This window comes from Theropithecus gelada, chromosome 5, assembly GCF_003255815.1.
Source record: "Theropithecus gelada isolate Dixy chromosome 5, Tgel_1.0, whole genome shotgun sequence".
NCBI classification, from domain to species: Eukaryota; Metazoa; Chordata; class Mammalia; order Primates; family Cercopithecidae; genus Theropithecus; species Theropithecus gelada.
In genome coordinates this window covers 147,843,668-147,863,343 of record NC_037672.1, presented here as the reverse complement: position 1 = coordinate 147,863,343, position 19,676 = coordinate 147,843,668, and the positions used below count along the sequence as shown (strand labels likewise).

The following is a 19,676-nucleotide window of genomic DNA, read 5'->3' as shown; positions in this document are numbered from 1 at the left end:
GATTCTCCTGCCTCAGCCTCCTGAGTAGCTGGTATTACAGGTGCCCACCACCATGCCTGGCTAATTTTTGTATTTCTAGTAGATACAGGGTTTCACCATGTTGCCCAGGCTGGTCTCGATCTCCTGACCTCAAGTGATCTGCCCACCTCGGCCTCCCAAAGTGCTGGGATTATATGCGTGAGCCACTGCTCCTGGCCTAACACCATAATTTTTGAAGGCCACCATGAAAAGAACAGAGGTGAATTTAGTAAAGGTTTCGTGTTAACTGGAAGTTAAATGGGGGTATAAGGATAATCTCAAATGGAGAAAATTGGAGGGAGGATAGTCTTTACTGGTGCCAGATAATATAGGCATGCCAAACTGTGTCGTAGACATCAGTAGCATTTCTAAATTTGAGTGACAATTTAATTTCCATCAAATGACATAAATTTTCACATTCAGTTATTTAATATAAATTTTTCTCTACCATGAAATCATTTAAACATTAGCTCTGATATTGAACTAGGTCAACAGCTTGGAAAGACTTATCCTTCCTTAGAAGTGACTGTGTTTTCCGACTCAGTGTCAGTCTCATCATATGCCCTGCTTAAATTGTTATACATTTTTAATATTTGAGTCTAGTTTAATGAGCTGTTATCACATTTTTAATATCTGTGAGCAGATTGAAATAATGTTACTATTCAGATTATCTTTTTGGGTGTTTCTGTTGCCTGAATTGTATTTTCTGCATTGAAAATATACTGTACATGCCATAGTATATTTCAGTTCAAAAATGTCCATATCTATTTCTTTAAACATATAACCATAGTAAAATAGATTGCATGAAAATATTTCCAAATTTGAATATTGTTTTTCATGAATTATTTTTGCTCTCTTCCTTATACTTTATTTCCAAATAGAGAAGTGTACATGTATTTATACATTGTTTTATGATTAGATAAATATATAAATTTCATTGAAGCCCTACAGGATTTTTCCTCCCTTTAATGTGTAAAGTATTTTTTTGTGCATTAAATAAGAAAAAAACTATGATCAAAAAGCAAAATAGGCCTATTTAACTTTTACAAAATTTACTGCTGATGTTTAGCAGATAAAACTACTTTGATTCTGCTTTGGTTAGAAGTGTTCAAAATTTAAAAGTTTTTTGTAGGATAACTATTAGGGTTATAGAATAATTTCAGGTTCTTTTGATCTTCTCATGTTATTAATCCTAATAAAACATTATTTGAAAGTATGTAGACAATATCTAGAGTTTATCTTTTGAAGAAATTTTTGTGTGTTTTTTTTTTCTTTGATACAGAGTTTTGCTCTTGTTGCCCAGGCTGGAGTGCAATGGTGCGATCTCAGCTCACTGCAACTTCTGTCTCCCGGGTTCAAACGAGTCTCCTGCCTCAGCCTCCAGAGTAGCTGGGATTATAGGCGTGTACCACCAAGCCTGACTAATTTTGCATTTTTAGTAGAGACAGGGTTTTGCCATGTTGGTCTGGCTGGTCTCGAACTCCTGACCTCAGGTGATCCGCCCACCTCAGCCTCCCAAAGTGCTGGTATACTGGTGTGAGCCACCATGGCCAGCCCTATTGTGATTTTTAACCACAGATATTTGTGAGTTAAGCTATAGCAAGCATAGTTTTTTGATATGTTAAAATATCTTAGTGTGTTATGGTTTTTATTTTTATTTATTATGTATTTATTTTAATAATTTCCACCTTTATCTTAGATTCAGGGGCTACAGGAGCAGGTTTGTTACATGGGTAGAGTGTGTAATGCTGAGGTTTGAGGTATGGTTGATCCTGTCACCCAAGTACTGAGTACAGCACCCAAAAGTTAGTTTTTCAACCTTTCCCCCTTCCTTCCCTCCTTCTTCTTATAGTCTCATTGTCTATTATTGCCATTTTTATGTCTATGAGTACCCATTATTTAGGTCCTACTTATAACTGAGAAGATGTGATACTTGGCTTTTTGTTCCTGCATTAATTCACTTAGGATAATGACCCCCAGCTGTATCCATGTTTCTGCAAACGACATGATTTTGGTTTATTTTTATGGCTGTGTAGTATTCCATGGTGTATGTGTATTACATTTTCTCTATCCAATCTACCTTTGGTAGAAACCTAGGTTGATTTCATGTCTTTGCTATTGTGATTAGTGCTGTAATATATATACGAGTGATGTGTCTGTTGGTAGAATGATTTATTTTATTTTGGATATATACCCAGTAGTAGAATTGCTGAGTTGAATGGTAGTTCAAAGGTTTTTCAGAAATCTCCAAGCTGCTTTCCACAGAGGCTGAACTAACTTACATTCCCACCAACAGTGTGTAAGTGTAACCTTTTCTCTGCAGCTTTGCCAGAATCAGATGTTTTTTGACTTTTTAGTAATAGCTATTCTGACTGGTGTGAGATGGTATCTCATTGTGGTTTTGATTTGCATTTTACTGATGATTAATGATGTTAATTAAGCATTTTTTCATATGTTTGTTGCCCGCTTGTATGTCGTCTTTTAAGAAGTGTCTGTCTGTGGTGTTCCCAATTTTTTAATGGGATTGTTTTTAGCTTGTACAATTGTTTAAGTTCCTTATAGATTCTGGATATTAGACCTTTGTTGAATGCATAGTTTGTCAATATTTTCCCATTCTGTAGATTGTGTGTTTACTCTGTTGACAGTTTCTTTGTACCTAAGTGCTTAGTTTAATTGGGTCCCACTCGTCAATTTTTGTTTGTATTGCAATTGCTCTTGAGGCCTTAGTGATAAATTCTTTCCCAAGGCCAATGTACAGAACGGTGTTTTCTTCTAGGATTCTTCTAATTCGATGGCTTACATTTAAACCTTTAATCCCTCTTGAGCTAAAAGCATTTTTTTTAGACAGAATCTTGCTCTGTTGCCCAGGTTGGAGTGCAGTGGCACGACCAAAGCTCACTGCAGCCTCTGCCTCTGCGTCTCAAGCGATCTTCCTACCTTGGCCTCCCAGGTAGCTGGGACTACAGGCATGTCCCACCATGCCTGGATGATTTTTGCGTTTCTTGTAGAAATGGAGTTTCACCATGTTGCCCAGGCTGGTCTCAAATTTCTGGGCTCACGTAATCCATCCACCTCGGCCTCCCAAAGTGTTAGGATACAAGTGTCAGAGTTAATTTTTGTATGGTGAAAGGTAAGGGTCCAGTTTCTTTCTTCTGCATGTGGCTAACCAGTTATTCCATCACCATTTATTGAATAGGGAGTCCTTTCCCCATTGCTTATTTTTCTCTACTTTGTCAAAGATCAGATGGCTGTAGGTATGTGGCTTTGTTTCTGGGTTCTCTATTTTGTTCCATTGGCATATGTGTCTGTTTTTATACCAGTACCATATTGTTTTGGTCACTGTAGCCTTATAGTATAGTTTGAAGTTGGGTATTGTGATGCCTCCAGCTTTGTTCTTTTTGTTTAGGATTACTTTGCCTATGTGGGCTCTTTTTTTGGTTCCGTATGTATTTTAGTGTAGTTTTTTTCTAGTTCTATGAAAAATCACATTCATAGTTTTATAGGAATAGTATGGAATCTGTGGATTGCTTTGGGCAGTATGGCCATTTAAATAATATTGATTCTTCCAGTCCTTGAGCATGGATATTGTAAAAGGAATTGCTTTCCTGATTTGGATATGAGCTTGAAGATTGTTGTTGTTGTTTGGAAATGCTACTGATTTTTGTGTATCAATTTTGTATCCCGAAACTGTACTGAAGTCATTTAATCAGTCACAGGAGCCTTTTGGGGGAGTCTTTAGGGTTTTCAAGTTGTAGAATTATATCATCATGAAGAGAGAGAGTTTGAATTTTTTTGTGCTATTTGGATGCCTTTTGTTTTCTTTTCTTGCCTGGTTGCTCTGGGAAGGACTTCCAGTGCTATGTTGAATAGGAGTGGTAAGAGTGGACACCCTTTTCTTGCTCAAGTTCTCAAAGGGAATGCTTCATGTTTTTGTCTGTTTAATATGATGTTAGCTGTGGGTTTACCTTAGATGGCTCTCATTACTTTGAGGTATGTTCCTTCTATGCCTGGTTTCTTGAGGATTTTTGTGATGAAGAGATGCTGGATTTTATTGAAAGTTTTTTTCCACATCTATTGGGATAAAGATATGGTTTTATTTTTAATTCTGTTTGTATTGAATCATATTTATTGATTTGTGTATGTTGAACCAACCTTGCATACCAGAAATGAAGCTTACTTCATTCCTAGTAATTAAAAAGTTAATTCATGGTGAATTAACTTTTTGATGTGTTGCTGGATTTGGTTTGCTAGTATTTTGTTGGGGACTTTTGCAGCTATGTTCATCAGGGATATTGGCCTGTAGTTTTCTTTTTCGTTGTGTCTTTGCTGGGTTTTGGTATCAGGGTGATGCTGGCTTTGTAAAATGAGTTAGGGAGGAGTTCCTTGTACTCAATTTTTTTTTGAATATTTTTAGTAGGATTGCTACCAGCTCTTCTTTGTATATCTGCTAGAATTTGGCAGTGAATTTATCTTGTCTGGGATTTTTTTGGTTGGTAGGTAACCAAAAAAAAAAAAAAAAAATTCTGGACCAGAAAAATTCACTGCCAAATTTTAGCAGGTATACAGTTTCGGAGCTCAATCCTGGTCTGTTCAGGGTTTTAACTTCTTCCTGATTTTGTGTTTCTAGGAATTTATCCATATCCTATAGATTTTCTAGTTTGTGTGCTTAGAGGTATTCATAATTGTCTCTGAGGATCTTTTGTCTTTCTGTGGGATTGGTTGTGTCATCAACTTTGTCATTTCTGATTGTGCTTATGTGGATTTTTAAAAAAATCTAGCTAGTGGTCTATCAGTCTTCTTTATCTATTCAAATAATCAGCTTTTGTTTTGTTGGTTCTTTGTATGGATTTTTGTCTCAGTTTTGTTTAGGTCTGCTCTGATTTTCATTATTATTTTTTTCTTCTGGTAGATTTGGGGTTTATTTTGTGTTTTTCTGGTTCCTCTAGGTGTGATGTCAGATTGTTAATTTTAGATCTTTCTAGCTTTTTGAGTTAGGGCATTAGTGCTATGTGGTATAAAATTTCCTTTTTTTTTTTGGAGACAGTCCTGCTCTGTCGCTCAGGCTGGAGTGCAGTGGCTCAATCTCAGCTCACTACAACCTCCGCCTCCAGGGTTCAAGTGACTCTCCTGCCTCAGCCTCCTGAGTAGCCGGGATTACAGGCACCCACTACCATGCCTGGCTAATTTTTTTTGTATTTTTCGTAGAGACAGAGTTTCACCATGTTGGCCAGGCGGTCCAGAACTCCTGCTCTCAAGTGATCTACCCACCTTGACCTCCCAAAGTGTTCAGATTGCAGGCATGAGCCACTGCGCCTGGCCTAAAGTTTCTTCTTAACACTGGTTTGGCTGTATCCTAGAGATTTTGCTATGTTGTGTCTTTGTTTTCATTTATTTCAAAAAATTTTTAAATTTCTGCCTTACTTTCATAGTTTAGCCAAAAGTCATTCAGGAGCAAGTTGTTCAACTTCCATGTAATTGTATGATTTTGAGAGATCATCTTGTTATTGATTTCTATTCTTATTCCACTGTCGTCTGAGAATATGGTTGGCATGATTTCAATTTTTTGAATTTATTGAGACCTTCTTTATGGTGAAGCATGTGATTGATCTTGGAGTATGTTTCATGTGCATATGAGAAGAATGTGTATTCTGTGGTGGTTGATGGGTGGAGTATCCCGTAGATGTCTATTAGGTCCAATTAGTCAAGTGCTGAATTTATGTCCAGAATTTGTTAGTTTTCTGCCTCCATGACATGTCTAATGCCTGTCAGTGGGGTGTTGAAATCCCTCACTATTATTGTGTGACTGTCTAAGACTGTTCCTAGGTCTAGTAGTAGTTGTTTTATGTATCTGATTGCTCTACTATTGGATGCATATATATTTAAGATAGTTAAGTTTTCTTGTTGAATTGAACTATTTTTCATTATGCAATGCAATTTTTTGCCCTTTTTAACTCTTGATCGTTTATCGTTTGTTTTATCTGATACAAGAATAGTGACACCTGCTCTTTTTCTGTGTTCTCTTTGTGTGATAGATCTTTCCCCAACCCTGTACTATGAGCCTATGAGTAGTGTTATATGTGAAATAGCTCTCTTAAAGACAATAGATGGATGAGTTTTGTTTTTTTATCCAACATGCCATTCTGTACCTTTTGAGTGGGGCATTTAGACCATTTACACTCATAATTAATATTCATATGTGAGTTTTTGATCCTATCATGAAGTTGTTAGCTGGTTGCTTTGTAGTTTCTTTTGTGTGGTTGTTTTATAAGGTTTGCAAGCTGTGTACATGCATATTTGTGGTAGTAAGTATTCTTTCATTTCCATGTTTAGAACTATCTTAAGGATCTCTTGTGAGGTTGGTCTATAGGCAACAAATTCCGTTGATGCTTACTTGTCTGAAAAACATTTATTTCTCTTTTGCTTATTAAGCTTCGTTTGGGTAGATATGAAATTTCTTGGCTAATTTTTTTTTCTTTTAAGAATACTGAAAATAAGCCCCCAATCTCTCCTGGCTTGTGTGGTTTCTGCCGAGAAGTCGGCTGTTAGGCTGATGGGGTTCTGTTTGTATGTGATCTGACCTTTTTCTCTAGCTACCTTTAAGATTTTTTCTTTAGTGTTGGTCTTGGACAGTCTGGTGACTAAATGCTGTGGCAATGTTCATTTTGTATGGTATCTTGCGATGTTCTCTAGATTTCTTGTATTTGGATGCCTATATCTCTAGCAAAATTAGGTTAGTTTTCTTGAATTATTTCCTCATATATGTTTTTCAGGTTGTTTTCTTTTTATCCATCTCTCTCAGTAATGCCAGTAATTTGTAGGTTTGGCTGCTTTATGTAGTCTGATATTTCTTGAAGACTTTTTTTCATTTTTCAACCTTTTTAAAAAATTTTTGTTTGGGTAAATTTGAAAGATCAGTCTTCAAGCTTTGAAATTCTTTCTTTTAGTTTGTCCAGTCTGCTGATAAAACATTCAGTTTTATTTTGTAATTTCTTAAGTGAGTTTTTCAATTCCACTATCTCTGATTGATTTCTTTTTAAGATATTTAATCCCATTCATTTCCTGGATTGCTTTAGAAGTTTCTTCTAATTTTCAACATTGTCTTGGATATCATTGAGCTTCCTTGCAGTCCATGCTTTGAATTCTTTATTTGTCAATTCTTCTGAGTTTCCAGTTTGGTTATGGTCCATGGTTGGAGAGCCAGTGTGATCCTTTGACGGTGTCACCACACTCAGATTTTTCATGGTGTCCGAAGCTTTGTGCTGGTTCCTTCTCCTTTGGAGATGCTGACACTTCTAACTTTTGTAATAATTTTCATGCTTTTAAGGTATTTTTTCCTTTCTCTATAATGTTATTATTGTTATTTTGTCTTCTTTCCCTTTCCCTGTCTCCATGGGTGCTGTGGCTATAGAGAATGCTGGGTAGGGCCTTTTGGCTTTGCTTCTATAGCTTTATACACTTCTGTCAGCAGGTTTTATATTGGTCTGTGCAGTTCAACCTACAAGCCATTGGATGGCAGTTATGAGTGAGAGTGGGCTTTGGCCAATGTGACTGGGTATATACTTGACCTGTGTTTAGTGGGAGAAGCTCTCTGTTGCCTCAGGCAATAGGTTGATGTGTGGAGTGCACGGTGGTCTGAGCTCCCTCCTCTGCTCTGGAGGAGGGCACAAAATGGGCAGACTGGGCAGGTCCTACTAGGTCTCTCTATGGCAGGCATCAGTGCTGAGGGAGAATTCAGTGGGCAGCCCCTAAGTACCCAGAGGAGTGCCTAGGCATAGTGATGGGAAACCTCAGCCCCAAGTTCTCTGCATGGGAATGGGGGTGGCCTATACTCCTAATCCAGGAAAGTGGGTTTTCCAGATTCCTGAAGATCTGCTGGCTGTGAAATGGAGAGGGTCTCCTGCACCAGGATTTCTGCACTGGAATGGTGGGACACCTCAGGGTACTGAACCAGGCAAGCAGTTACCCTAAATCCCTGGAGACAGGCCTGGGTGTGAAACAGAGAGGGCCCCCTGTACCAGGATCTCTGCATAGATAGGAATGATGCAGAGTGTGCTGTTCCAGGTGAGTGAGTTGTCTGAATGCCTGGAAATCTGCCTGGCTGTGGACAGATAGGGCCACCGCTTGCACCAAGATCTTTGCACAGAGGGTTGGATGACTAAGACTGCTGGGCTGGCCAAGCAGCTGCTCTGAATGCCTGGAGATCTCCCTGGGCGTGAAGCATAGAAGACTTCTCTAAACCTGGATCTCTGCAAAGGAAGAGTGGGGTGGCTCAGGCTGCCAATCTGGGCAAGCAAGTGCATTGAATGCCTGGAGATCTGCCTGTGCATCCTGCTGCACCGCGTGGAATAGGGCTCAGGTTGCTAGTCCATGGGAGCGGGTGCTTCAGTTGCCTGGAGATTAGCCTGGGCATGGACCAAAGAGGGTCCAGTGCCATGATCTGTGTCTATGAAGGGTGGGGTGGCTTGAATGCCTGGGTTTCTGCCTGAGAGTGGAGCAGAGAGGGCCCTGCTGCACCACAGTGTCAGGGTAGCAGGCTGGAGCACCCAGCAATGACACATGCAGACAGGTTCCAGGTCACCAAGCTGCCTCTGCCTGCCAAGTCTTGTTGTCCAGGAGATATTGCAGCTATAGCAGCTTTCCTCCCACCCTAGGCCTGCAACGGGGTAGAGTACAATTATAACACCTACTGCTGAGGCAGTTTTCACATTTCTGGCTCCAAAACGGGGACTCTAATTTCTGGCATGCCTGCACAGACACACTGCCAGATTTCCAGGTTGAATTGTAAGTGCTTGAATTCAAAATGGTGTCCTGCTGTTGGTCCCTGCAACTTTTCCTGGTGTCCTTCCCTCACAGTATCTCCCTACCTCTTTCCCAGTTAGCTCCAGGTCTCGGGAGAAACAAAGGGCTCTCGGGATCTAGGGTGCCCTTCATGATTCTGGTGGAGTCCTGCTTTCCTTCCTGAATTAAAGCTCACAGTTGATTTTCATGTACTATCTTGATATTTCCAAGTGGCTGAGAAATGCTAAAACCCTCAAATCTGCCATCTTTGGGGAAAAAACCTCAAAAAACTATTGTGATTTTAAACTAGTATCATGCTTATATTAATATTTCTTTTAAAAGGTTTAATTTTTATTTGGCTGAATTTAAATCCTTGAGGAAAAGAAACGTAAAACATATTAGTATTTTCCCAATGATTGACTGTTAAGTTTTTGTACTAAGATTTGAATTAAAATTATGCAGTTACAATGTGATATGGACTTGAATGCCTTTAGTTCATATTTGAAAAGGAATCAAACTTCTTTTTATATACCTGCTTTTCTATTGATCACTAGAGGTGGAAGATATTTCCTTTTTGTTCAGAATGTTTTCTGACTTACTAAACACCAAAATTTTGATCTAGGAGGATACTGATATCCTTAATTTTTAAAAGTAATTCTAAGAGTTTCTAATTACTGTTCTTGTTCTAAATGTTTATGAAGAAGGGAATGCTGTAATGAATCAGTTGAATTTCAGTTTCATTATACTTTGCTTATACTAAAATCAGAAGGCCCTCATAGATCTTTTTTTTTTTTTTTTTTGAGACAGAGTCTCACTCTGTTGCCCAAGCTGGAGTGCAGTGGCGTGATCTCGGCTCACTCCCACCTCCACCTCCCAGGTTCAAGTGATTCCCCTGCCTCAGCCTCCCGAGAAGCTGGATTACAGGCGCATGCCACCATGCCCAGCTAATTTTTGTATTTTTAGTAGAGATGGGGTTTCGCTGTGTTGGCTAGGCTGGTCTCGAACTCCTGACTTCAGGTGATCTGCCTGCCTCGGCCTCCCAAAACACTGGGATTACAGATATGAGCCACTGCGTCCGGCCTCCACATAGATCTTTAAAAATTATATTAAATTACTGTATAATTTTTGAGAATTGAATGGGAAATTTATTTTTAGCGTCCTTTGGTTTTAAATCTTTTTACTTTTGTAATTATTTCTGATTATCATTTATTATTAGCCTGCTGTCTTGTTTTTCATGGTGACAATTATTTAGAAATTTAAATATGTGCTACCATTAGAGAATGCTTTCTTTCTACTGACTTAAAATAACCAGTTGGTAACCTTCAAAGGACATAAGCCTGTAGCAGACGGAAAAAACTGTCTCAAAGCTAGCTTGATGCACACGTTACATATAAGTGTGTGCATGGAAAGGCCACCTTATATTCCAATTTCTTCTCATTTCTTAGTTTTCATTGAAAGGAACTCTAGCCTGAGATAGACAGGTTTTTAAATACCAGAAATGTGTATTAAATTTCCCTCCATATTATTTGAAATAGGTTTATAATAATAAGAAAAGTATATATTTTAAGACTTTCCTTTTAAAAATTATACTGAAAATAGTTTGTTTTTAATCTTATTCATTCAGTGTTATCTACAAGCTTCTGGCATCGAAAAGCGAAGGAATCAGGGTACAAGCTCTTAAGGCAATGGGTTATTTTTTAAAACATCTGGCCCCAAAGTAAGTATGCCTGAAATCTAAGATGGACTCTTATATTCTACTTATTTATTTTATAAATCTTTGCAGTAGCAATTTTGTTCTATAGTCCTCTAGTTTTTCTTGTATTTTTATTCATAAATTGCTGTATGAATGTAAACAGTAGTACATATTTTAAAAACTAAGTTGAACAGGAATAGTTTTTTTATACATAAAATTATTTAAATTATCCATATATTTAATGTGAATTATGAGAATTAGTTTGGACAACTTGCATTCAAGGAGCTATGGAGACTTGATTTCAGGTGACTCACACCATTTTTGCTTTATCTTTATTATAAAGTAATACAGTAACCTGGATGTTTGTGACATAGTGTGTTCTCATATATGCGTAACTCAGAACTGAAACTTCCATGCTTATTTTCTTAGCTGAATGCAGATATTCATGTTCTACCTTTTGTTCTCTGTACCAGAAGTAGTTTATTTTAAAAAGAAAATTTTTTGGTTTAGAACAAGTGTTGGTAAACTGCAGTGTTTAGGAATCCAGCTAGCCACCTGTAAAAATACGGTTTTATTGGAAAACAGCCACAATAATTTATTTGTGTATCATCTGTGGCTGCTTTCATGATACAAGGACAGTGTTGAATTGTGACAGAAATCACCTGGTCCACAAATTCTAAAATATTTACCCCCTAGCCATTTGCAGAAAAACTTTGCTGACCCCAAGGGTAAAATTAAAGTTTTTGATCCTTTAGTTTCTGAATTTATGCTTGGAAAGTTAATTTTTTATGTATGTTTTCATAGTATTTATTTTTTAAAATTATATAACATTTCTTCTACTTTTTCTCCAAATTGTTTTTCTACTTAGGTACTTACTGTGCTTTAGATGAGCTTTAGATGATCGTCCCCAGGAGAGACTAAGTTAGTGCTGGTAGACTGTAGCAACTTCATTAAATAAATAACTGCTCTGAAGATTTTGGGGGAGGAGGTTTTTGCTGTGCTGTTGCATAGGCAACTTGTCTTTTTTTTTTTTTTTTAAACTAGTTATGCTTATATAGTGGTTAGCATTTCTCTACTTAAAGGTTCTGTGGCTTTAGAAGTTCTAGATTGAAGATAGTTGGGAGAGTAATGGAGTTGGGAATTGTTTGTAGTGTGAAAAAGTATTTTGTGTTTCCTTCATCCAGCATGCATATTAAGTAGAGCACAGAAAAGCTCTACATTTGATGATTTCTTTTTGTGTAATTGCAGGAGGAAAGTTGAAGTCATGCTTGGACATGGATTGTTTTCATTGCTAGCTGAAAGGCTCATGCTTCAGACAAATTTAATCACAATGACCACATATAATGTCCTGTTTGAGGTAGGAATGTACTTAGGATTTACTCCTCTAAATTTCTTATTATAAAAATGCCTCTTAACATTGTATAGGTAAATAAGATCATTTACTTTTATTTTATTTTTTGAGACAGAGTCTCACCCTGTCACCCAGGCTGGAATGCAGTGGTATAGTCTCAGCTCACTGCAACCTCCACTTCCTGGGTTCAAGTGATTCTCCTGTCTCAGCCTCCCCAGTAGCTGGGATTACAGGTGTGCGCTACCACACCCAGCTAATTTTTGTATTTTTAGTAGAGACAGGGTTTCGCTATGTTGGCCAGGCTGGTCGTGAACTCCTGACCTCAGGCGATCCACCCACCTCAGCCTCCCAAAGGGCTGGGATTATAGGCATGAGCCACCATGCTGGCCAGATCATTTAAGTTTGTAATGTACAGCTATGAAATGATATAAAGGAGATGTGGCTGCATTTTTATAAATCTATTATTAATGTGTGAATTTTTAAACAGTATTGTTATTTCTGTTTAAATATTCCCTTCATTGTATTAACTATTTGATGTCTCATTTTATAATTAAGAAAACATAGAGTAATAATGCTGTAGTTATTTTAGAAGTATAATACTTAACATGACAATATTGGACTAAAAATATACTATATTTCGATTAGTGTTGTACTTAAAGCTCATTAATAGTGATGCTAATCCAGTGATTTGCTAATGTAATCCATTGTTTTACTTCTGTAGATTCTTATAGAACAGATTGGTACTCAGGTGATACATAAACAGCATCCAGATCCTGATTCTTCAGTAAAGATACAAAACCCTCGTATGTATTTTATATACTTGAACAAAAACTACCTTTTGCTACTTAAAAGAAAGTCACTGTGAACAACCTAAAATCGATGTTGTTGAAACAGACTGTTAGATGAGTATTTCATTAAGTGTGATGATACTAGTTTTGTTTGTGTTTTATGTTGTAATATTCCTTCGAATCAACCTCATGTGGAAATTCTTTTTTTTTTGAGATGGAGTCTCACTCTGTCGCCCAAGCTGAAGTGCAGTGGCCGGATCTCAGCTCACTGCAAGCTCCGCCTCCTGGGTTTATGCCATTCTCCTGCCTCAGCCTCCCGAGTAGCTGGGACTACAGGCGCCTGCCACCTCGCCCGGCTAGTTTTTTGTATTTTTTAGTAGAGACGGGGTTTCACCGTGTTAGCCAGGATGATCTCGATCTCCTGACCTCGTGATCCACCCATCTTGGCCTCCCAAAGTGCCGGGATTACAGGCTTGAGCCACCGCTCCCGGCCGGAAATTATTATATAAAGGTTTTGAAGAATTGTTTGCTTAAGGTCTTGATTTAATATATGTTCAGACTTTCAGCAAAATTTTGATTGTGCTGTTTAGTGATGTCAGGCAGAATTACATGGACCATGTAGGTAGTTTTATCTTAAATTACTGTGAATATAAAAATACCAAATTTGGAATACAAAAATATGTCTTCTTTATTGTTTATGAAGATAGTCTTGTTAAGCAGTCTTTTCTTTTGATACTTAGAATTCTTAAGCACTTGTATAAAGTATACCTTTTTCATCTTGCTTTTTAAGATCATGTTATTAAAATTATTAGTTTGTAGGGTTTCGAAATTTAATTACATTTTATGTGGTTAGGTGTGTTTGTGTGTTTGGTACTCCAGTGCTAATTTTCAAAGTACATGGCTTTGAAGTTTAATTTTCCTCAGCTTTCAGAGATACATGATGTCATTATTTTACCTATGCTGCCCAGGCTGGTCTAAAACTCCTGGGCTCGAGCAGTCTTCCCACCTCAGCCTCCCAAAGTGCTGGTATTACAGGCATGAGCCACCGCACCTGGTCTATGTGCATATTTTTAAAAGTTTTTTTTTTTTTTTTTTTTAAATTTAAGCTAAGTTCTGGAGATTATTTATTTATTTAGAGACCTAGTCTTGTCTTGCTCTGCCGCCCAGGCTAGAGTACAGTGGCAGGATCTCAGCCACTGTAACCTCTGCCTCCTGGTTCAAGCGATTCTCCTGCCTCAGCCTCCCTGGTAGTTGGGATTACAGGTGCCTGCTACCAGGTCTGGTTAATTTTCAAATTTTTTGCGGAGACGGAATTTCTTCATGTTGGCCAGGGTGGTCTTGAACTCTTGACCTCAGGTGACCCAACTGCCTCAGCCTCCCAAAGTGCTGGGATTACAGGCGTGAGCCACTGTGCCTGGCCTAATTTAAGCTAAATTCTGGAGATTTAAATAGCTTTTTGCTAAGACCATTACAATAGTAGTTTACTTTGCATTTCCTGGGGAGATGGGATGTTGAATAGGTTTTAATTTCCTTTGAGTTTTTTTGTGTCTAATTTTACTTTTAAGATTATGAAAGAAAATTGTCACAACTTTAAAAATTCACTATGGTAGGCCGGGCTTGGTTGCTCACACCTATAATCCCAGCACTTTGGGAGGCCGAGGCGGGTGGATCATGAGGTCAGGAGTTCAAGACCAGCCTGGCCAAGATGGTGAAACCCTGTCTCTACTAAAAATACAAAAATTAGCCAGACGTGGTGGCAGGCGTCTGTAATCCCAGCTACTCGGGAGGCTGAGGCAGGAGAGTTGCTTGAACCTGGGGGGTAGAGGTTGCGGTGAGCCAAGATCATGCCACTGTACTCCAAGTGACAGAGACTCCATCTCAAAAAAAAAAAAAATTCACTGTGGTAAATGAAAGACTATGTGTGCATAACATAAATTATGATGAGGAATCTTAAGAATTTATTATCTTTTTCTGAGATTTTGATTATAGTGTTTTTTATTTTCTTTTTTGTTTTGTTTTGTTTTGAGACAGAGTCTCGCTCTGTCGCTCAGGCTAGGGTGCAGTGGCATGATCTTGACTCACTGCAGCCTCCATCTCCTGGGTTCAAGCAATTCTCCTGTCTCAGCCTCCTGAGTAGCTGGGATTACAGGCACGCGCCACCATACCTAGCTGATTTTTATGTTTTTAGTAGAGATGGGATTTTGCCATATTGGCCAGGCTGCTCTCGAACTCCTGACCTCAAGTGATCCACCCACCTCAGCTTCCCAAGGTGTTGGAATTACAGGCCTGGACCACCTAGCCCAGCCTCTTTGTTTTTAAGATCAACTTTACTATTTGGTATATCTCAGAGAGAGTAAGCAGTTTCACTGACATTTAATTCATTTATAATTTAACTTGTTTTATTTTAACCTTTTACAATTCAGCTTTATTTTTGCACATTTGAATCATGAAAGAAGTTTCCTCTCGTATTTATAAATGCTTTCTAATGAATGTATTGTCATTTCTTACCATAGGTGATTTTTTTAATAATAGAAGAGGATGTTTTTGGTGGACATTTGTGTTAGGGAAACTAAAGAAATTGCAATAGATTGATGACCTTCTATGATGAGTTTTTTGTTGAGTTTGGTTTTTACTTATTTATAAACTGTCTTACAGAGATACTGAAAGTAATTGCGACCCTACTTCGAAATTCTCCCCAGTGCCCAGAGAGCATGGAGGTTCGCAGAGCCTTTCTTTCTGACATGATTAAACTTTTTAATAACAGTAGAGAAAACAGGAGGTAAGCTGAATCAGAAAGCATTTATTTGCAGTATTCAGATATACTTTTGTATAAGCCCATTTTATCTTAGAAAAATTGCTTTAAAAATATTGTGAAATGATTTTTCTATTTTTTTCATTAAGAGTATGTAAATAATGCACCACATAGTTAAGTTAGAATTTTTAGTTTCACATTGTTGAATTGTTCTTAATGTATAACTAAATGTGTTTCTTTTTTGGGGGAAGAAGGGAGGAGCAGGGTTATTTTGTTTTAAACCTTTAGATTTCTTTCAGATAATTTTTTTTCTTCAATAATTTAGTACCCTTTTATAATTTTCAGGAGCTTGCTACAATGCTCTGTGTGGCAAGAATGGATGCTATCTCTCTGCTATTTTAATCCTAAGAATTCGGATGAGCAAAAGATAACAGAAATGGTATATGCCATATTCAGAATCCTGCTTTACCATGCAGTCAAATATGAGTGGGGTGGCTGGCGTGTATGGGTAGACACTTTATCAATCACTCATTCAAAGGTAAGTTTCTTTATGAAAGCATATTGTACCTTTTAAAATATCTATAATTTTTGAATTTTAGTCATTTAAAAATGTGGATACTTAAAATCAAGGAAAAAAGGCAAGTTTTCTTCTGAAAGTACAGCAAAATGGGAGCTCAAAAAGATTATCAATAGAAATAAATATAAAGCATTTCTAATTTCTTTAGAATCAAAATAATTTTTTCTAATGTTGTTTTTACATGTACTTGTCTTTATAATGGTAAATCTATTGCCACAGCATAAAGGAATTTATATTAGGATGGTGAAAAAGTAGTTGCGGCAAAAACTGCAATTACTTTTGCACCAACCTAATATTTTTTTCGAAGAAGCCATGTTTGCAAACATGGGTCTCAGAATTTTATACTAGTTAAAAGCTTTTGAACACAAGGTGGCGCACTATATTCAAAGATAAGCAGTTGTTTTAGCAATGTAAGGTGGTTGAGTAAACAGAAAAGGTCTGGCTGGTGTTTGCCCTTCGCTCATCTTGCAGGTAGCTAAAAAATGGGTTAGGAAGCATGTAGTCTTGTTTTTTTTAATTAAGCCAAAGTAAGTTTAGTTATTTATGTATAGCTTACATTTTTTTTTTTTTTTGAAATATTCTAAGCATACAAAAAGGATCACTGTTTATGAAATTGGATCACCCCTCTACAATTTCTTTGTCTCCTCTTCTTTGCCTGGCCCCCAACACCACTAGCTTTTATTTAGTGTTGTCTTTTATCTTTTCTATACCTTTACTATGTGTATATAACTCTAAACAATAGTTTTATTTTTTATGTTTGTACTTAAGGTAAATGCAACATACTGAATGCATTTTTTTGTTAATTACTGTTTGTGCTTATTGTTGTTTGAGATTCATCCACATTGACCCATGTAGTTTTGTTCATTTTCTCAGTTGTAATGTATTGCATGACATGACTATTTACCAACTAATGAGCATTTTCGTATACATTTTGTGCTTGTTCAAGAATTTTCTGCATATATTCCTAGAAGTAGAATTGCTGACTTGTAAGGTGAAAATGTTGAACTTTACAAGATAATGCAAATTCTTTTCCAAAGTATTGTATTCCAATACAATACAGTATTCTAAAGTAGTGAATCAGTTTACATCTCACCAACAGTGTTTAGGTTCTCATTGTTTCACATCAGCTAATCACGTGGTATGGCTGGAGTTTAAAACTTTGTCACTTGGATGAATTTAAAATGCTGCATCACCATAATCTTGATCTGCGTTTTCTTGTTGTTTTGTGGGAGTTCTTTATATAGTTTCATTCTTAATCCTTTGCTAGTTATGTTGTTTATGAATATCTTCTGCCAATATGTGGATTATCTAATTATTTTTGGAGTTTTATGTTTGTACCTTCTAAGGAAAAGTTACATTTCAAGTAATTAATGCATTAAAATTTATTAGTTTCATGTACGGTGTATGTTTTTTGAATCTTAAGACCTCTCATTACTCAGAAGGAATATAGTATAATTATATAGCTATCTAATAAAAATTGACTGGAAGGAATAAATACCAAGAATGATAATTTTTGTATATCTTTAAGTGTTTCATTTTACTGACTATCAAAGTTATTCTAAAATATTTTGTCATTCTGTAGAATATATTGCCATTTCCGGCCGGGCATGGTAGCTCATGCCTGTAATGCCAGCACTTTGGGAGGCCAAGGTGGGTGGATCACCTGAGGTCAAAAGTTGGAGACTAGCCTGGCCAACATGGTGAAACCCCATCTCTACTAAAAATACAAAAATTAGCTGGGCATGGTGGCATGCTCCTGTAATCCCAGCTACTTGGGAGGCTGAGGCAGGAGAATCGCTTGAACCTGGGAGGCAGAGGTGGCAGTGAGCAGAGATAGAGCCATTGTACTCCAGCCTGGTGACAGAGTGAGACTCCATCTGAAAAAATAAAAATATTGCCCTTTCCTAATTACATGTTTCTAGGTATTTGAATTGCTTTTAATTATTGAAAGTTACTACAAATTATTCATTCTGCCTCCTCTTTCCTCATTGAGAAGAAAGTATGCTTCTACTGCAAGGGTTTACAAGGAGTAAAATCCATTTGTAAGTAAGAAAAGAGATCTGATTTTATACAATGGCTTCGTTTTAGTCACTATTTTTTGAGGTTGATCTGTTTTGTCTAAAATAGAATTCAGCTAGCCATGGCCTAAGGGTCAGATCTAAATATAATTGTACTAGAACGTATCCACTACCATTCCTTTATATATTGTATATGACTACTTTCACACTATAAGGATGATCATACATGTTACATCAATGACATGGTCCCTAAAGTCTAAAATATTTACTATTTGGCTCATTAACAGGAACTGTCTGCCATCCTTTCTGTAACTTTAGTTTGTGCCGATGCCCAGATATTCTCATTTCTATTGCAGTAGGCTGGTGCAATCTAGACTGATTTTTTTTCTCATACAGTGTTGCCGTTTACAAAAGATTATAAGAAAAATAGGGTTGAATTTGTGCCTCATATACATTTGGAGTAGATTTCAAAAATTTCTAGGGGAGATTCTAGGTTAGGGGAGTGCCCAGTATAAAGCAGATTTTTTACATTTTCTAATAAATATATGTCAATTCCCCTTAGTTTCTTGAAGTCTTTAGGAAAGATGGCTAGAGGATTATAAACTTTAAAGCAATCATTGTTAAAAGTATAACCTAAAGACCTTGGGAGGGCAGCCAGGCGCGATGGCACATGCATGTAATCACAGGCTGAGGCGGCTGGATCACTTGAGGTCGGGAGTTCGGGACCAGCCTGGCCAACATGGTGAAACCCCATCTCTGCTAAAAATACAAAAATTAGCTGGGCATGGTGGTGCGTGCCTGTAATCCCAGGTACTTGGGACACTGAGGCAGGAGAAGCCTGAACCCGGGAGGCAGACATTGCATTGAGCCAAGATTATATCATTGTACTCCAGCCTGGGTGACAGAGACTCTGTCTCAAAAAAAAAAAAAGAACTGGGGCCCATGAGACCTTTTCATGGGGTCTGTGCAGTTCTCCTTTCCTATTACAAATCTATATGAGGGTAGATTTTCTTTATATACTTTAGCCAAACCAATATATGCAACACATTGAATGCAAAAGCAAATATGAGAATGCAGTTGTCTTCTATGAAGCCAAACTTTAAAGAGATTCACAAAAATATGAAGTAATAACACTCTTCTCGTTATTGTTTGGTTTTGAAAAATAACCATTTCAGAAAATGTTATTTATATTATATATTGAGTTTATTATTTTTAAATGGGTTAATATTTCTAAAAGGTCTCAGTTTTAATTTCTAATGTAATAAGCAGTAGTAAATATAATCCACATAGATAAAGGGTCTTTGGGGGCCTTAATACTTTTTAAGAATGTAAAGTGTTGCCCGGCTTGGTGGCTCACACCTGTAATCCCAGCACTGTAAGAGGCTGAGGTAGGTGGATCACGAGGCCAAGAGATTGAGATCATCCTGGCCAACATGGTGAAACATTGTCTTTACTAAAAATACAAAAATAAGCTGGGCATGGTGGCAAATGCCTGTAGTCCCAGCTACTTGGGAGGGTGAAGCAGAAGAATCGCTTGAACCCGCGAGGTAGAGGTTGCAGTGAGCAGAGATTGCACCACTGCACTCCAGCCTGCGACAGAGCGATTCTCTGTCTCAAACAAACAAACAAACAAACAAACAAAGAGTAAAGTGTCATGAGACCAAAAAGTTTGAGAACTGCTATCTTAGAAAATAACAGTGT

At 37.4% G+C, this 19,676-nt stretch overlaps 1 protein-coding gene across 2 annotated transcripts in view; it reads left to right on the top strand.

The window, feature by feature from the left end:
- Positions 1–19,676, top strand: part of LRBA (LPS responsive beige-like anchor protein) — a 756,763-nt gene that overhangs the window by 128,982 nt on the left and 608,105 nt on the right. For both annotated transcript variants that reach the window (XM_025385122.1, XM_025385123.1), the window contains 5 exons: positions 10,421–10,513; positions 11,738–11,846; positions 12,562–12,643; positions 15,284–15,407; positions 15,726–15,918. In XM_025385122.1, the coding sequence (XP_025240907.1) occupies positions 10,421–10,513; positions 11,738–11,846; positions 12,562–12,643; positions 15,284–15,407; positions 15,726–15,918 (601 nt within the window). The remainder of the gene's footprint in view (positions 1–10,420; positions 10,514–11,737; positions 11,847–12,561; positions 12,644–15,283; positions 15,408–15,725; positions 15,919–19,676) is intronic.